Source organism: Miniopterus schreibersii, assembly GCF_964146895.1.
Source record: "Miniopterus schreibersii genome assembly, chromosome: 1".
NCBI lineage: Eukaryota > Metazoa > Chordata > Mammalia > Chiroptera > Miniopteridae > Miniopterus > Miniopterus schreibersii.
In genome coordinates, this window is record NC_138101.1 from 3,998,493 (window position 1) to 4,016,935 (window position 18,443).

An 18,443-nucleotide genomic window follows, 5' to 3' on the forward strand; every position below is an offset into this window, starting at 1 on the left:
AGACTCCCAACTATAAGAAAACATTTATTTGTCAAAATCCAGAGGTAGAAGAAATAATCTTTAGAAGAAATGGGTTTAGGAAACAGGTTATAGAGGGAAGGGAAGGGACCTTGGAGCTTGGGAGTGAGGAAGGGATGGTAACGTGCCTGGGAGGAGAGGGGGGAGGAGGGGAAGGGAGAGGCACAGGTGTGCTCCCAGGAGGGAGCTCGCTCTAGGGCCTCAGTCCTAAGGGTCTTAAGGGTGGAGATTTTCCGGGCGGCCCCAGGGAAAGATCTCAATAGAATATTCAGCAGCTTGCCAGGTGTGTCCTTTCAGGATCTCTGTCTCCAGTGATTGGTTGGCCCCAGGGCAGGGGCGGAGGGGGGGGCCTTCATTATCCAAGGCAGCTGGACCCGAGGGCAGCTGTGGCTGGTTTTGTTGCTTTTCTGGGCCTGGACCTGAAGTACAACTGAAGCCTAGATGTTAACTGTAGGGAGGAAAGGTCAGGGGATCCAAGCTGTATGACCAGCGATATGCTAGGGAAGGATAGGTCGCCCTGGGGGCCAGGTCCCACCCTACATTTGTCCTTTGCTAGGTACCTGGGGCTTTCCACCCTGGAGACCTTCTGTCACCTGGGTGACCTGGGCCATCGTCCTTGCTCTGCTCATGTCTGCCTAACTGCCTCTCACAAACACAGGGGCCCTGGTTCATTCAGAGGCACAAAGTGGAAAGGAACATGAGTGGGGTTGACCAGATACCTCGGTGGAATGTGTGTCATCTGTGGTCTCCAGGGCACCCCACGGGAAGTCTGAGGCGTTGACCCAGCCTTATCCTGCAGCTGCATTCCTTGTCTCTTGTCCTGAGTCATGTTATTTTCCTCTGCTGGAGTGTGAGGTGTCTGAAGGAAGTCAGTCTAGGAAGGCAGTGGAAGCTGAATCGTGTGGGCTTGAATGCCAGCCCAGGAGGTCTGGGGATGGGGGAGCTGTGGTGGGCAGCTAGACAGGAGCAGAGCAAGGGCAGTGGGCTAGGTGCAGAAGGTCACCAGGGCGGAAAGCCCTGGGTGCCTAGCAACAGACAATTGTAGGGTGGGACCTCGTCCCCAGGGTGACCTTTCCTCCCCTAGCATATCGCTGCTCGTGCAGTTTGGACCCCCTGACCTTTCCTCCCGAGATAACATCCAGGACCCAGTAGTATTTCAGCTCCAGGCCCAGAAAAGCAGCAAAACCAGACACAAGTGATGCTGTGGCTGCCTCAGGCCCAGCTGCACTGACTAATGAATGGCCCCCGGCTCCAGTGCCGACCAATCAGTCAGTGGAGACCGAGACCTGAAAGGACACACCTGGAAAGCTGCTGAAGCTTCTGCTGAGATCTTCCCCTGGGGCCTCCCCTAAAATCTCCACCCTGAAAACCCTTAGGAAGAAGGACCCATCCTGCTCTCCCTCACCCTCAGGGAGCACAGCCCACCCCTCTCCCTCTCCCTCTCCCCCTCTACCCTCCTCCTTCCCCCTCTCCCTCCCCATCCCCCCATGCATCACCTTGACCTTCCTCACTTCTAAGCTCTGAGGGCCCTTCCTCTGCCCCTATAACCTATTTCCTAAGCCCATTTCTTCTACGAACTACTTCTTCTACCTCTGTGATTTTTCTAAACAAATGTTCAGTTAGGGTCTTGCCTCTGAATCCTGTCTTAGCCAGAACCAAGCACTGTACGGAGGTTGCTGACCCCAGGTCCTGCTGACCCCACCCATCTAACACCTGGTTTCATTTGCACCGCGGCCAACAGAGCCACTGAGGCTCACCCGGCAGGACCGTGGACTTCAGGCAGATAAACCAAGCAGGGTACTTAGAGGACGGACCAGAAGAGGAAGAATTAGGGAGATGGGAGATGTCCCTGCGGCCAGATTTATTTCGTGATGGGGAAAGTGACAGGGAGGCTGCTGCGTTTTAGGATTGAGAGTAAAAAGCATGGTGGGGGGGGCATGACTGCCAACATAGCCTTGGTTCCATGGCAGGCTAGACAGTGGGCCCCAAAGATGTTCACACCCCAGTTCCCAGGACCTGCGAGCATTACCTTATGTGGCAAAAGATGCGATTAAGTTAAGGCTCTGGCGATGGAGGGGTTATCCCAGATTGTCCCGATAGGCAGGTAATCACAGCTGAGCATCTGCTGCCTGGCTCCTGACCCCGCACACCGCTTATGCTAACTGTGCCGCAGGCTGTCCCTTCAGTGTGACCGGGACGTCCTGGCACTGTCAGGTGTGTCGGGTGAGGGCTGGTAGGTCTCGGTGTCCCGTCCATGACCCGACCGTCCTGCGTGCGCGTGATGGCGACCTTATGTAAGATGCTCCAGCAGAGTGCACTGCGCCTGCGGCACCGGCGCCCCGCTTGCTGGGTCTGTTCAGCCTGCGCTGCGCACAGCAGGAGTCGTCCTCTCCGTGTGGGCTCCGCGGGCCTCCTTTACGCTGGGATCGCGCCTCCCAAACACCCCCTGCAGCCTCCCTCCCGCGACACTTGGCCGTTTAGCAGAATGAGGTGGGTTCCCCTAGTCCCAAGCTCTCGCTTGTTGTTGTTATTAATCCTTGCCTGAGGATATTTTTCCATTGATTTTTAGAGAGAGTGGGAGGGAGGGAGAGAGAGAGAGAGAGGAGCATCGATGTGAGAGAGACACGTCTATTGGTTGCCTCCTGCTCACGCCCCACTTCAGGCGGGGGATTGAACCTGCAACCCAGGTGTGTGCCCTTGACCAGGAATCGAACCCGAGACCCTTCAGTGCGAGGGCAGATGCTCTAGCCACTGAGCCACGCTGGCCAGGACTATTCCCAAGCTTTCTTTGCCAGAGCAGTTCAGAGTCTAGTGCCATAAATCAAATAGTAACAAATATGAGACCCCAGAGGGAAGTCACGATAACTCACTCAGAGGCGCGTTGCCCCTGCTGGTTGGTTGCCTGAATTTGCACACTTCTTTGGAGAGATGCTTCCTGCCGTGACACTCAGCTCAGAGAGTCCAAATTCCCTCCAGCCTCCAGCCTGCACTGCGTGCATCTTCCCTCGGGCCTCCCTCACCACCTCTTCCCATCACGTCAAAGTATTTTTGGCCAGAAGAAACAGCAATTAAAAATTCTATATACGCCGGCTCTCTTTTCCCTCACCTTTCTTTTTAATTATATAGACGTGCACTTGAGCTGGGGGGCCCCGCTCTGCCTTGTCTCCCCTTCGCCTTTGGATCCTGGATGAGCTCCCCAGGTGCTAGACACGCTCAGCTCTCTCTTTTGAGAGCCTTCGCCCATCTCCACCATTTCCCATGAAACACGGCAACGTGCTCACAAGAATCAAACGCGAAGAAGGCAGGCCCTGAGCAGGGGCTGATGTGCTTGGAATGAGTGAAGGAATGAGTTGGGGGTCACCAGAGGCTGCTGAGCCCCCGGGAGGGAGGGAAGCTGAGGTTTACATTGGTCTCCATCCCCTCTCCGATCCTTCGGAGGGATTTTAACCCCGGGTGGGCTTGTGCACCTAGGCACCAGTGGCCCAGGCTGCAGGCACAGGGGAGTAACTCCCTTGGGTGCCGCAGTAAACTGCGGCCGTGGGATGCCCTTGTCTTTTCTCTTCTGAGAAGCGACCTTGATGTTTACTGTGTCCTACCTGCTGGCTTTAGCGTTCACCCAAATACTCCACTATGCAAAGCGCCTACCCAGGCGGGTCAGAGGTGGCGGCTTCCCGATCAGTCTGGAGCCTCTGCACAGTCACGGGCGGCCACGGTCACAGTCAGGTATCCCCACACCCGCCACATTCAGGGCCTGCCCAGAAGCCTAATTTTCCTTGTGGGTTGTTTATAACCAAATCATAGTGGGAATCGTTATGTAGAGAAGGTGTTCCCCTCCCTCCCCCAGGGGGTGTTCCCCCCTCTCTCCCTGTCACCTGAAGCTCTGGCTGCAGCACTCAGACTTAGTGAATGGACTTGTGAATTAGAAAGTGCTGAAGGCAAAGCAATCTCTTTACTCTTATCCTATGAGACAAGAAGCCCCAAAGATAAAGGGGGTCTTAGAGATTTTCTAGTCTAACTGTCTCATGTTACAGATGGAGAACTTGAGGATCAAGAAGTTAGATTGCCCTGGCTGGTGTTGCCCAGTGGTTAGAGGTCCGCCTGCGCACCAAAGGGTCTATGGGCTTGATTCTCCATCAAGGGCACGTACCTGGGTTGCAGGTTCCATCCCTGGCCCCGGTCAGGGTGAGTGCGGGAGGCAACCAATCCATGTGTCTCTCTCACATCGATGTTTCTCCCTCCTTCCCTCCCTCCCTCTCTAAAAAAATCAATGGAAAAAATATCCTCCGGTGAAGATTAGCAACAACAAAAGAAGTTGGATTAATTGTTCAAGTCTGATAGTCAGATAGTTATGAAAAAGGCTACCCCGAGTCCCCAGTTCTAATTTAGGTTTAATCACGTGTAACATGTGTGACCTTGAGCTGGCTGCCTGGTGTTTTGGGGCCTGAATTGTCCTTTCCGGGAAGTGGGGAGACGAGTGTGGACTCTGTGATGATTAGGGATAGAAAGTGTGTACGCAGCGGCCTGTGTTGGTGCTACAATAACAGCGCAGCAGGAGTCAGTGCCGGGATTGCCGCCCTCGGCTCGTCACCCACATCTCTTTAACGAGCTTAAGGCCGTTGCTGGAGAACAGTGGGGCTCATTCTGATTTTTCATGGAAACAGGATCAGCAGGATCACACAGGAGTCCTTGTTCCTCTAGACTTGGGGTGGGGGGGGATGTCCGGCCCTCAAAATCATTTGGTCTTGAAATCATTTGGTCTCGAAATCACTTGGTCTGGCCCTGCCAAGGCAACTGCAGGTGGAACTCAAAATTCGATAGATCTAGGAGATTTTTACATAGCTAATTTTTAAGTTGATAATTTTGTATGGCCTGCGAATGTTATAAATATCCAAACAGCCTTTGGCAGAAAAAAGGTTCCCTACCCCTGCTCTAGACGGATGGAAAATACCAGCAGAAGCGGCAAGGTGGAGTTGAGGGAGAGAGAACTTACCCTGATCTCACGTCGCCCACTCTTTGGCGTGTTCTCGGTCTTAGGTAGGTGGCTCTGCAAATGCAGCTTCTGTGATCCCTCCTTGCCGCTGCGCAGGGTTGAGTGGTCCCCTCAAATCCACCTGTTGAAGTCCCAGTACCCACAGAATGTGGGAGAAGGGTCTTCACAGGGTTAGTAAAATTAAAATGAGGCCATTAGGGTGGATCCCAATTCGATATGACCGGTGTCCTTATGAAAAGGGGGAATTTGGAGACAGACACGAAGAGAGGGAAGACCTGAGGAAATGCAGGGAGAAAATGGCCATCTACAGCCAAGGAGAGAGGCTTAAAATGAACCAGCCCTGCCGACGACACCTCGATCTTGGACTTCCAGCCTCCAGAACTGCCAGGCAACACATTTCTGCTGTTGACGCCAGCCAGCTGGTGGTATTTTGTTACAGCAGCCCTAGCAAACTGATAGTCGGTTACACCCCCTACAACAGGAGGTCTGCGAGGCCCATTCTCACGGTCCTGCATCAGCCAACGCGACACAGACAGAGGCTTGGAAGGCGCGTGCCAGCTGGGCTTTGCCTGCTTGCTGCTTGTGGAAATTCTGCTTCTGCATAAATAAGACACATGGCTCGGTTACCCCTATTGCTCCAGCTGACAGCCAGCCACCTGGCATGTGAGTGAGGCCATCCTAGACCAACCTCTCGCAGCCAGTCTGCCATCTGATGGCAGATGCAGAGCAAACCCAGCCAAGATCAGCCCAGAGGAACCTCCCCCTGAGCGGTAGACTCCTGAGCGAAATAAGACTTTGGTGTGGTTTCTTATAGCTACAGCTCCTCAAGGACAGCTTTCACTTAGAGAAAAAGCCGGCTCAGGGTGCTGTTGAGCTAGGTACCACTGTGGGCTCGGCCCCGCAGGAGACACTGTAGGAAGCTGTGTAGACTTTATGTCAACATGGTAACCCAGGGACAGCCATGCCCAGCCACTGTTGTTGGGAGTCGTTCCCGTGGGCATTCACTCTCCTGGACTCCTAGGCGACAGGCCTGAGCCAGCTTCCAGGGCTTCCGAGAAAGCCGAGGTGGAAGATGTGAGAGACCAGACAGCCCTTGAGGTGAGAAGCCATCAGTGCGCTCGGGAACTGTCTCTCCCCGCAGCAGCGGAGCCAGTGGTGGGCCCAGAGGCTGTGTGGCAGGTGCTGGCGGGTGGCATCTACAGCAGGCTGGGTGTCGCTGTCACCGTGTGGTCAGGGCGGTGAGCAGTGGGGATCCGAGGTGGGGAGGCCGCCTTAGGAGAATGGACGGAGAGTGCGTGCCTGCCAAACAATGCGTCGTCATGGTCACTCCTCACCTAACTCGGGGTTCATTCTGACAGTGAGCACGGCAGCCTGGCTGAGGGGCTGCCTGGGCTGCGGGGCTGGGAGGTCTTGGCTTCTCTGCAGCTGCTCACGGGGGAGGCCGCCCGCTCTGTGAAACGCGGTCCTGCTCCTGCTTCCGTGATGATGGGCTCTCTCAGCAGGAGACAAGTGTCGGCAAGGCTTACTCACTCCAGGACCAAATATTTATTATTTCTTTTTTTAAATAAAAGGTGTTCTTTTATTTTTTTTAAAATTTTATTGATTGATTTTAGAGAGAGAGGAAAAGACCTGGGTGGGTAAATCAGTCTTTGAAATTGATCCCTGGACATTGCAGCTGGTAGGTTGTCTGCAAGGCTGGCCCAGTAACCCCTCCCATCCCACATGCCCCTTTGCCATGTGACTTTAGATGCGTCCCGTAAGGAGGTGGAATCTGTTTCGCCTCCCCTTGGGTCTGGGCTGGCCCTGTGACTTGGACTGATCAGGTGAAGGATGCTGTGTGAGTTCCGAGCCTCAGCTTCTGGGGCTTTGCAGATTCTGTTCTCACCCTCTTGGGATGCCTCTGCTCTGTGAGCCAGCCAGCTGGACCCTCCCTGAGAATGAAACACTTCATGCAGAGAGAGACCATGTGGAGAGGGGCCCACCCATCCCAGCTGCTCTAGCAATCCAGGTTAGGTCCCTGACATGTGAATGAGGCCATCTGAGGCCACCTGGCCCCCAGCTGACACCACCTGAACACAGATGCCGGGTGGAATCCAGGGGACACCACGTGCCCCCAGAGAACTGCCCAGTTTGCTCACCCACAGAACTGTGAACAGAAAAATGGCTGTTCTTTTAAGCTACTAAATTTTGGGGTGTTTTGTTCCACAGCAATAGATAATTACTACATTGAGACAGAGATTTCCCCCCAGTGGGCGGCCAACTGAGCAGGCGCCTGGCTGGTACCACGAGGGGCTGCCATCTGGAGACACTCAGGCAGAGAAAGCCCAGCAGGGACCAGCAGGCCTGAGAGATGGCGGAGATGGAGTGGGGTCATGAATGACACATCTGAGCTCCTGCATCCAGCCAAGACTGAAGGTGGCTGCCTCACTAGACTTCCCAGTTAAGCAAGTGAAAAGCTTCCTTTAAAATTTTTAAGCTAGTATGAGTTAGGATTTTGTCACCTGCAGTGGAAAGCGTACTAACCAATACACATCCATTCGCTGGGTGTGCTCTATGCCATTGGGTTTCAGCCAAGTTGCACTGGCCTGGTGATTTCTAATCTCTTTAAACTTAGTTCCTCTATCAAAGTTCCCTGGTTTCAAAAAATTGTCTTACTGCCCTGACCGGTGTGTTCAGTGGTTAGAGCCCATACACCAAAGGGTCACGTGCTCAATTCCTGGTCAATGGCACACAGCTGGGTTGCAGGTTCAGTCCCCACCCAATAGGGGCACGTGCAGGAGGCAGCCAATTGATGTGTCTCATATCGATGTTTCTCTCTCTCTCCCTGTCCCTCCCTCCCTCCCTCCCTCCCACACTATCTAAAATCAATGGAAAAATATCCTCGGGTGAGATTAACAACAACAATTTTGTCTTACAATTAATTTATTCATTCAGTAGCTCTCTGTTTAGTACTTACGGTGTGTAAGACACTCTGGTAACTGCTGGGGACGTAGCAGGTGACAGGACATGCCCAGTGTCCCCACTCTCCAATCCAGGCGATTTAGTTAGCACCGTGCTGAATCCCAAGAAGAAGAAGAAATAGTCATTGTGAGCGTGTGCACGCCTGCCCTGTGGTCTTGATGTGGAAACCAAAGGGGGTCATAGGTGTGAGAACGCCTAAGACAGTTCCAGCAGAAAAATATTTATTTTCACTCATGGGATCAAACTATAAGCCTGTTTCTGACGCCTCTGCTCCCATCACTGAAAATACCTCCTATTAGATGTTCTTTGCTGTTTCTAGATCTTACGGGATTGCAGCCGTCTCCACCCGCCGAGTGCGAGCGGAGGCACGTGGCCGGGAGCTGCGGGCTCTGGGCTCCCGCGGGCTTCTGGCCCTGCCCAGGACTCCGCACCCACGGTGCCTGCTGGGCACCCAGGCTCTTTTTCCTCGGCACTTATTACTTCCAAGCCCTAGTTCTCGGTTGAGACAGACTGCGGCCTCCAAGTGCTGTGATTTAATGAGAGGAAATTTACTTGACTGGCTGTTCAGATTTGCAGGGGAAGTGATTCTGATCAAAGATAATCACAGTCACATCTTAGTAGAAATCACAGCAAATGCCTGGAACCCTGAGCAGCTGCCAAGCCCCCTCCACCCTACGCAGCCTCACAACCAGCTAGTGGACGTTCAGTGGAATCGAAACGAGAAGACGGGTGATGACGGTCTGACCCCCCAGCGTCCCCTCACTTATTCACGTAAGACGTGGCATCAGGATGGGGCGCTTTCTGCACAGACCCGTGAGCAGCTGTCACGGAAGGGGCGGGGCGGGCTCGGTCCCGGGCATGTTCAGGAAGGGTGTTGGTGCCACACTCAGGGTTTTTCACAGTCTAGACCCCAACCACTGGCCAGCCTGACCTCCGGCTCTTCCCCCCACAGCCACATCGACAGTTTGCTAGTCTCTGAATTCGCCACCCCCTCGGCATTGACCCTTTTGTCTCCAATTCCCACCCCCCTCCTCGGGCGGGTGAAACCCGAATCCCCATCTGAGATGCAGCTCCCATGCGACCTCTCGGAAGCCTCTATCCTGGCCACCCAAAGCCACAGGCATTCTCTCCCGAGGGTCCCACTGCAGCCCCCTCGTATCTGTCACATGGCGTTTAGTTGCTGAGTGAACACATAGTGAGCATTTACCAGACACGGGGGCCTGAGATGAATCAGTCATTTTCTCGTAGGATCTCGGAGTCTAGCAGGGAAGACATTCAAGCAGAGAAAGAGCCCCACAATTCCACTGCAGTGACGAGTCCTCTGGAAAGGTGAACATGGGCTTCTGTGGGACTCAAAAGGGGAGAACCCAGGGCACCCTGGGAGGGTCACAGAGAGTGTCCTGGGGGCGGGGGCACCTCAGCATAGTCTTAACGATGACAAGTCATCCAAGTGGAGAGAAGAGAAAGACAGAGGGGCCACCAGACTTGTGCTGACCATCAGTGGTTGGTCTCTCCAGACGTCCTCTCAGCCTATTGAAGGGAGAGCTTGGTTTCATCCATTTCTGTATCCCCATTACCTAGGATGGGTGCATAGTAGGTGCTCAATGGAAGTTGGTGGGAAGAATGAACTAGACTCCACTCGAGAACGCTGATTCTGCTCTCGTCCGGGGCATCGTCTCTCAGCAGCGCTGCGTAACTCACCGAGTGAGAAAACGAAGCCGTGCGTAACAGGTCTGCGTCAGCTCTGTACCTGGTTGAACAAACCATGCCCAGGCTTGGCAGCGTGAAGCAACAATTCATTATTTCTCGTGACTCTGGTTGGTTGGGGGCGTCTCCTGCTGCACTCTCACGGACCCACTCCCACAGCTGCACTTAGCCGGAGGCCACCGGGAGCTGGGCTCAGCCTCTGCGGGGTCTTTCATTCCCAAGGAGGCCGGCGGGGGCTTCCTCACACGATGACATTAGCATCTAAGAGGGAAAGCCCGGAGCACCAGCGCTCATTGAGCTTCTGACCGTGCCACGTTTCCTGGTGTCTCAGTGGCCAAAGAACGTGGCCTGGCTAAGTCCGGATTCGATGAGATAGGGGATGACACAAGGGCCATTAATTCTTCAGTCCACCATAGGTCAGCGGGTGGCAGGTTGTCGCAGTGGAAGGGCTCAGTGTACGGGTGTGGTCCGTAGGTGGGGATGCATTGCAGGGTGGTTGCTCTGGGGACAGGGCCGGGCCAAATTTCTGAGGCCCTGTGGAGTGGTGATAGGAACATGAAACGTGGCGGGACTTAGAGCTGGAAGCGCAGGGTCTGAATCAAAGGAAAGGAATCCAGTGATGTTTACTTCACAAGTTTTCTCCAGCACCATGGGCAACGATGTGGAGGCGTTTTGCAAACTTGAGAAGGAAGATGAGTGTTGGGCAGAAAACGCAGGTCAGCACCACAGACAGCTCCGAGGCGCCGCTGCTGCGCCCCGAGAACCCACGGACAGGAGTCCCCGCGTTTGACTGGGTGCGCCTGGGCCCCAGGACACAGCTTGCCAAGCAGCATCTAAGGAATCCGACTGGCTTCCTATATCCTCCTTTGCCTTGGGCTCTTTCCTGTTATCTGGGGTTCCTCCTACTCCACTGAGCTTAGGTTTAGTCATGAGCACGAAAAGCCCCAGATAAGAGAGGTTTTGACTCCTAAGCAAAGGCCATGGCCAGGCAGGCCGGGGCTCTTCTGGCTCCTTTGCTCCAGGAGGTCCGGCCCCAGCACCCTCGCTCGCTGCCCTGCACCCCGAGGGGGTGCCCTTCAACTTCATGGTCTAGGTGGGTGGCCAGTGTGCCTGTCCCGTTCTTTCATTTGCTCCTTCCTCCAATAAAGGCAATTTTTCTGGTGCCAAGGATGTACCAGGAAAATAAAAGGGGTTGCATGTGTGGGACCCAAGAGTCAGCACCCTGGGGATCCCGAGGAAAGGGGGGAAAGGGGAGTTCTAGACAACGAGTAATGGGAGTGACGGCTGGTCTGGGTTGGGACAGTGTTGCGTCACATACAGGCTACCTGGTTTTATTGTGCTCCAGAAAGATTGCGCTTTTCAGAAACTGAAGGCTTGCGGCAGCCCTACATCTATCGACACCTTTTTTCCTGGGGAAGATGCCGTGAAGATCGTTGAAACGACGGCAGAGGATTTGGAATATTTCATACGTTTAGTTGATAAGGCAGCCGCAGGGTTTGACTTCCAAAGACTTCCAAGACTTCTACTGCGGATAAGACGCTATCAAATGGCATCGCACTCTATGGAGAGATGGCTCGTGAAAGGAAGAGTCTGTTGAGGCGGCAAACTTCACTGTTGTCTAAGAAACTGCCAGAGACACCAACCTTCAGCCACCGCCCCCCGACCAGTCACAGCCATCAACACTGAGGCAAGACCCTCCACCAGCAAAAAGAGGGGGGCTCACCGCAGGCTCAGATGATGGTTGGCGTTTTTAGCAATAAATAGTTTTTAATTAAGGGATGTACATATTTTATTAGACATAATGCTATTGCACACTTAATAGACTCAGTAGAGTGTAAAAATAACTTTTATATTCACTGGGGAACCAAAAAACTCAACTGACTCATTTTATTGCCATAGTCGCTTTATTGTGGTGGTCTGGAGCCGAACCTGCAGCATCTTCGAGACGTGTCTGCGTATATATTTCTGTTCTGCTGGAGAACCCTGACTAATACACTGTCTTCGAGAGAAATCTCTTCTAGGATTGGCAGACATGAAGCACAGGTGTAGTAGACGTCACTAATCGATCACAATGTTCTTTCCCACCAAGCCTATGACCAGCTTCAGAATCATTCTTAACATGTTTGTTTTCCATTGAAAAGAGTTCAATTTGCAGGGCCTGCCCCACCTATTGAAAAGTTACTTCTTTTTTTTTTTTTTTTTAAAGTTTTTATTGATTTTATGATAGCGAGGGGGGAGGGGAGAAGAGAGAGAGAGGGAGGGAGGGAGGAACATCGACCAGCTGCCTCTTGCTCGCCCCCTACTGGGGACTGAGCCCACAACCCAGGCATGTGCCCTGACCAGGAATCAAAGTGCAGACCTCTTGGCACATGGGAATGACACCCAGCCAAAGAAGCCATGCCGGCCAAGGCTGAAGGTTACTTCTTGCCTCTGCCTTTCTGGATCTCCCACAGATTGATCTTCTTTCTGTTCTCTGTGACGCATCTAGTGCTCTGAGGTGACGGTGCTTCAGGGCGGGAGGTCTTGAGCCCCATGAGAGAGAGCAGAGGGTGGTGGGTTGGTACCAGGTTCCCCTGAGCTCCACACGGCAGAGCCAAAGATGGGAACCAGGCATTTATTAGGCAGTATGAAGAGTCTTTCACCTGAATTCTGAACACCTTCACCCAGGGCCGAAGCCAGGGGTTCGTTGAGGACTCAGGATCCAGACTGCGGGAAGCTCACGGCTGCTTACGGTCGAGCTGGGACTCGAACCACAGTCAGTGCCTCTCAGTCCATCAAGTCCTGTGTCAGACTGCACTGCTTTCCTTCGAGAAAGCTTTCGAGGGCTCTTTCCCCCGTTTCATCTTGGAACTATGGGCTAAGACAGGAAGAAGGCAGGCCATGGATCCACACAGAAGAACACTGGGTCTGCTAAGACGTACGGTGGTTCCTTCCAGCTTCCAGAAGAGTTTGGGGGACTCGGCCACAAATAAAGCCCAAATGGTTGAAATGTTAGATTAGCAAAGGTTTATTTTTAAATACTTCATAATGTTCAACTTGTAGGGGGATCTTCGGTTTTCTGAAATGGTGAGACCATCCAATTCCTTTTTTTGTTAATTTTCACCTGAGGATATTTTCCCTGCTATTGGTTTTTAGAGAGAGTCGAACAGAGGTAGGAAAGGGGAGAGAGACAGAAACATCGATGTGAGAGAGACACATCGATTGGTTGCCTCCCACATGCACTGGGGATTGAACCTGCAACCCAAGTATGTGCCCTTGACTGGTAATTGAACCCAGGACCCTTCAGTGCATGGGCCAATGCTCTAACCACTGAGCCACGCCGGCCAGGGTTAGACAGTGCCATTTTTGACGCAATTGTCCAGCGTGGGTGAGGCGTCCGGTTCAGGCCTTTCGACGGTCTTGTCGTCAGTGACGGCCGAGTCCGTTTTCTCCGCTGGTGGGTAGGCCTTGTTCCTTTTGGCAAAGGCCTGGCTGATTTCGGCGTGGGTTCTGTTCTTGGTCTCGGGCAGGACGAAGTATAAGTAGAGAGCCCCCGCACAGCAGACCGCGGCGAAGACCAGGAAGCAGTAGGTGCCCAGGTGTTTCTGTGGAGAGGCAGAGACAAACCATCAGATCGTACTCACCCCGCTGGCCGGGAAGCCACCTCTCAACACACTGTTGGGTTTTGTTTTTTTTTAAAGAAATAAGCTTTTTAAAATAAATGTTTTTATTGATTTTTTTTAGAGAAAGAGGAAGGGAGAGGGAGGGAGAGAGAGAAACATCCTTCGGCCGCCTCCTGCACGCCCCCTACTGGGGACCGAGCCTGCAACCCGGGCCTGTGCCCTGCCGGGGCATCACACCAGTGACCTCCTGGTGCCCTGAGTCACGCTGGCCGGGCCACACTGTTTTTCACAGGTCCCCATTTATAAACCTACACTCCTGAATACAGCTCCACGTGTCCTTGTGAAGCTGGCTCTGTAGGCAAATGTCCCTTACAATCGTCTACACGAGACGTCTCCCATGAGGCACGAACGAATCAGCTCCAAGCCCCAGTAAAGACGAGGGAGCAGCGGTCTTTATTTTTTTAGAAAAGCAGGCATTTAAACTTAATCATTATGAAAGCCCAGCGTAATACCGCCTAACTTTATCTTACGTTCATAGTTACCATTAAGCACACCCTTCCTCCCCCCAATATACACACGAGAAAGGTGTGATGTCAAAAGGAAGTGAAATTCCACAGTTCATGTGAAAAATAGGGAGCCGTTGACAAGGCTCAGATAACATTGGTTTTTTCCTAACATGCAGAAGAGGTAACTCACGGATTGATACCGATAGAGCCTTGTACAAATAAGAGAGACCAGAGAAAAGAGAACCGCTGAAAGCAGTCCCCTGTTTCATGCATCCTGACTGTAGCACCTGATGCTTGGCGAAGATGCCCTGCCGGATGCGCCAGGCCTTGAGCTTCTCGATGCCGCAGTCGCCTTGGTAGCTCCCGTGCCCTGCAGTGCCCGGCTCGTGTAGTTGCTCAATAAATGTTTGTTAAATAAAATATTTTATGGGTTCCAGCTGTCGGGGCTGTGATTTTCTCATGTAATAAACATCTGCTGATTCAAAGATAAGGTGACACTGTCTTCGAATGGTACTTTACAAGAAGCAATGTTTTGATTTTAGTAAATTCCATGCTATTCTTTGAGTTGACATTTGTTTTTGGAGGATGACATATGGTTCAAGAGCTCGATCTTTGGATCACATCCCAGATCTACCTTTTCCTGAATCTGAGGCTCTTTGTGCCTCAGTTTCCACAGTTGTAAAATGAGGATAATAATGGTTCTTGCAGGGTGGCTGGGAGGATTGCCTGAGATGCTCCCTTTAAAGTACATAGAGTGGTTCTGGGTGTAGGACATGGTCCAGGCCTGGGAGAGCTCAGCTGCGAAGGTGGGTACCTTTTCCTGTCCACAAAGATTCCATGGGCAGTGGAGAAGGAGAGGGTGGGCTCTGTAATCACTTGGGGAGGATTCCGATCCTGGCTCCACTATTTACAAGTTGTGTCAACACTTGAAACGTGGCATTTAAGGCAGAACTGTAACCCACTGCTTGGGGCGCCCTCATTTCCAACAGGGCGATGAAGACCACATGTTGTTTTGAAGATGAGATGAGATACAGCCAGCTTGGTCTCGACATCTCCACTTGCATGCCAAATGGGGTGTCTGATATATCAAGCCCCAGAAGGAGCCGCTCAACCTGCCCCCGTTCGGGTCGATGGCACCTCCGTCCTTCCATTGGCTTAGGCCACCCAAGCACTTAGAGGCAGGCCTGGCCCCTCTTCATCTCTCACCCCCGCATCTGACTCACCAGGAAATCATGTTGGCTCTACCTTAAAGTATATCCTGAACCTGAGCACCCGTCACCACTTCTACTGCTGTCATTTTGGTCCAAGCCACCACCCGCTTGCTGGGATTGTTACAATAGCTTCTCAGCCGATTCGCTGCTTCTCCCTTTGTCCCCTTTAAGATGATTCTTAAGAAAGAAGCCAGAGCCATCCTGTTAAGCGAAGGGAAGAGCCTCTCACTCTTCTGCTCAAAACCCACCGTGACCCCCTAAGTCATACTAAGTGAAGCCCAAGTCCTTCCCATGTCCTCTAAGGCCGTTGGCCATGTGCCCTGACCTCCCTCTCCCTCTCCCTTTCTCTGCTCCAGCTCCACCTGGCTTCTTTTCCCAAGAGACCCCATGGGCATCACTAGGATTTTCCTCATAATTTTATAGAATTGAGTAAAAAACCAGGAGGCTCTTGCAGTCATCCTGGGAAAAGAAACTACCCCTCTCAGGCCAAGTTACGGGAGAGCCAGGTGAGAGGGTCCACCTGCTGGGCACAGGCTCCACCCCTTCAGCACCCGGATGGAAAGCCCTGCTGGGTCTCCTCCTGTGGTGACCACCCTCACGGTGGGACCGAGCTGCAGCAGACACATGCTCACTGCCTCACCTGAACCCCAGAGCTGGCCCTGCAGGCACCTGCTCTGAGTAGCGGTGTTGGCAGGAGGCGGCTTAACTAGTGAGAGCAGAGGAGGAGCTCAGCGGACTGAGTGTCCTTCATGCCCCCCGTGGGCTGCAGTCTTTCTCATGAGCGCTCATTCGCTGCCTCAGGGAAACAGGCCTACTTGGTCCCTCTTTACAGGTGAGAAAATCAAGGTTAAGGAAGGTCACAGTTCTTGCCTGGGGTCACACTCTAGGACGTGGCAGGGCTGCAATGAGGCCTGAGCTGGGAAATGAGGCGAGTGAGCCTACAGCACTGTCTACCTGACATTGACTGATTTTATGTTCGCACCATCCAATGGTGCCATTTTACAGATGGGAAGACTGAGAGGCTGAAGTTACCAGGCCAGTGTTTCGGGGCTGAGAGGCAAAGCTGATTCAAATCTGGCAGAGCCCCTGCTCATCACACTGTGCTCACAGCTTAGAGAGTCAGGACGGGAGAGAAGACAAGAGAGACCTGGCCATAGAATCAACAGGGAAGGAAAACCCTCGGCCGCTCCAAGCCCAGAGGCTCCACCAGAAAGTGGGGCGAGCCCTGCAGAAGGGCTGAGGGAGCTGCATGGATGGAAGGAGCCGAATGGCTCGGAGCTGGCCTCCCCCTGCTGCTGGCCGCCCAAGGACATGCAGCGGTGTCTGCCCCAGATAATTTCATGACCTGGCGTGACTGCCAGTGTGTGATTGGGTTTAATCTGGGAAGAGACACGTTCTTATTAACCCCCTCCTGGGGGCCGGCGATATTACAGACATTATCTCATCTGTTCCCCAGGGCCACCCTGTGATAGAGCCGCTTTATTTCCATTTTCAAAAGACGAAATAGAGGATTGGAGAGGTTCTGAGACATGCCCAAGGCTTCGGTGGTGGTGGGGCAGGAGCACTAATGGGAGACGGGACTCCCAGGGCGGTCTGCCTGCCTGGGAGCTCAGGCCCTCTCCTCCACAATTTATCACCACTCGCTCCCTGCTGGGGGTGGGGCGGGGAAGTGACGGGTTCCCAGGGTCCTACAGTGTCCCCCACAGCAGCTGGGACGTAGGGCTTCTTAACCTTCTCTTACAGATGCGGACAGAAAGGGGCCACATGCTAAACCTGACAAGCTCAGGGCAGGCCTGCATGGTGGCATTGCAAACTCAAAGACCTAAAGTGACCTCAAGAATGGTCTGAAATTAAAACTCTTCTTAACTAAGAGCAGAGTATGGTAAGTAGTCATGTCCTAAGGCAGTATTTTCCCCTAACAAAGGTGAATTTTCACCTTAACTAGGCCGGTCTGTCCTCTTTTGCATCTGAGATAACACACCTGATTAACATGCCTTTGCAAAACAAAGTAATTTCCCCTTTCTCCCGGCCCTCAGTGCACCGGGACCACAATCCTCTCATTGTTATTATGTTGTTGTTGTTTTTTTTAAACATATCTTTATTGATTCCAGAGAGAGGAAAGGAGAGGGAGAGAGAGAGAGAGAAACATCAATGATGAGAGAGTCACTGATCGGCTGCCTAGCCTGCAACCCGGGCATGTGCCCTGACCGGGAATCGAACCCCCATCTCCTGGATCCTAGGTCGACGCTCAAGCGCTGAGCCCCGCCCGGCCGGGCTGTTACCTTGTTAACTGTTGACTGTTAACCATCCAGTACCCACCTCTGTAAGAGAAATATATGTCTTTCATTTTACTTTTTATCCAATCCCAGAGGACCCCCTCCGCTCCCCACGTCGCTCTCTCCCACCTCTCCTCTGTAATATATAAAATAAAGTGCAAAACTGCCATTCTCTGGAGCATTATTTCAACCTGTTGAGATTTTGGCCCCCCAGCATATGTGTCGACAGTTTGGCCCAAATAAACTCACAAAAAGTTCTTCACAGGCTTGAATGTTTTCTTACGTTGACAGCCTGAGTTACTTGCTGGCCTGTCTCCGCCTCCTGTGGGCCCTTAGGAGCCCGCGCAGGAAACAACCTTTACGGGACCAACGACCATCAAGATAGCACCCGTGCCTGAGTGTCCCTGGCAGACACTGAGCTCAGGCCTGGACTCGCCTCTAATTCTTTTGAGAGCCCTGCTGCAAGATGGGGGGCAACTGTCTTGTCTTCTAGGCATGAACATTACGGCTCAAAGAGCAAGCGACGTCAGACAGAGTTAGGCCGGCGGACCCGAGCCTATGCAGGCTCTCCTGTGTGTCATTTGTGCCTAACACAGTGCCTGGCAAAGGAGGACAATACGAGCAATAAACTAACACAGAAGTTGCCATTTACCAAGCAGGCTGGGGTCCCCAGATGCGGAGCCTGAGGGGCACTCGAGGGCGCGTGGCTTCTTCGGAAGTGAGGAGGGACTGAGTAACCACTGTCCTAGTTTCCCCTGGACCAAGGGGTTTTTATGGGATGTAGGACTTACAGAGACAGTCCTGGGCAAGCTGGGATGAGTTGGTCACCCTAGACAGGGAGGTGTGGTTTGAATTGTGACCCTCCCCACGGGTGTCTGTGAGTGCTGCAGTCCCAACCCCTGGCGCCTGTGACTGTGGCACTGTGTGGGAACAGTCTTTGCAGATGGGATCAAGTTAACATGAGGTCATGCTGGACTGTGCTGGGCCTGAGAGCCAATCACTAGTGTCCTTATGAAAAGAGACAGAGAGCCCTGGCCAGTGAGGCTCGGTTGGTTGAGCGTGATCCTTGCACCAAGAGGCTGCGGGTTCAGTTCCTGGGCAGGGCACATGCCCGGGTTCCAGGCTCCATGCCCAGTAGGGGTCGTGCAGGAGGCAGCGGATCCATGATGTTT

At 53.0% G+C, this 18,443-nt stretch overlaps 1 protein-coding gene across 2 annotated transcripts in view; it reads right to left on the reverse strand.

Annotated features, from left to right (window-relative positions):
* Positions 1-11,568: 11,568 nt before the first annotated feature.
* Positions 11,569-18,443, reverse strand: part of SLC2A9 (solute carrier family 2 member 9) — a 61,158-nt gene continuing 54,283 nt past the window's right edge. For both annotated transcript variants that reach the window (XM_081124148.1, XM_081124147.1), the window contains one exon: positions 11,569-13,260. In XM_081124148.1, the coding sequence (XP_080980274.1) occupies positions 13,006-13,260 (255 nt within the window). In that variant the 3' untranslated portion in view covers positions 11,569-13,005. The remainder of the gene's footprint in view (positions 13,261-18,443) is intronic.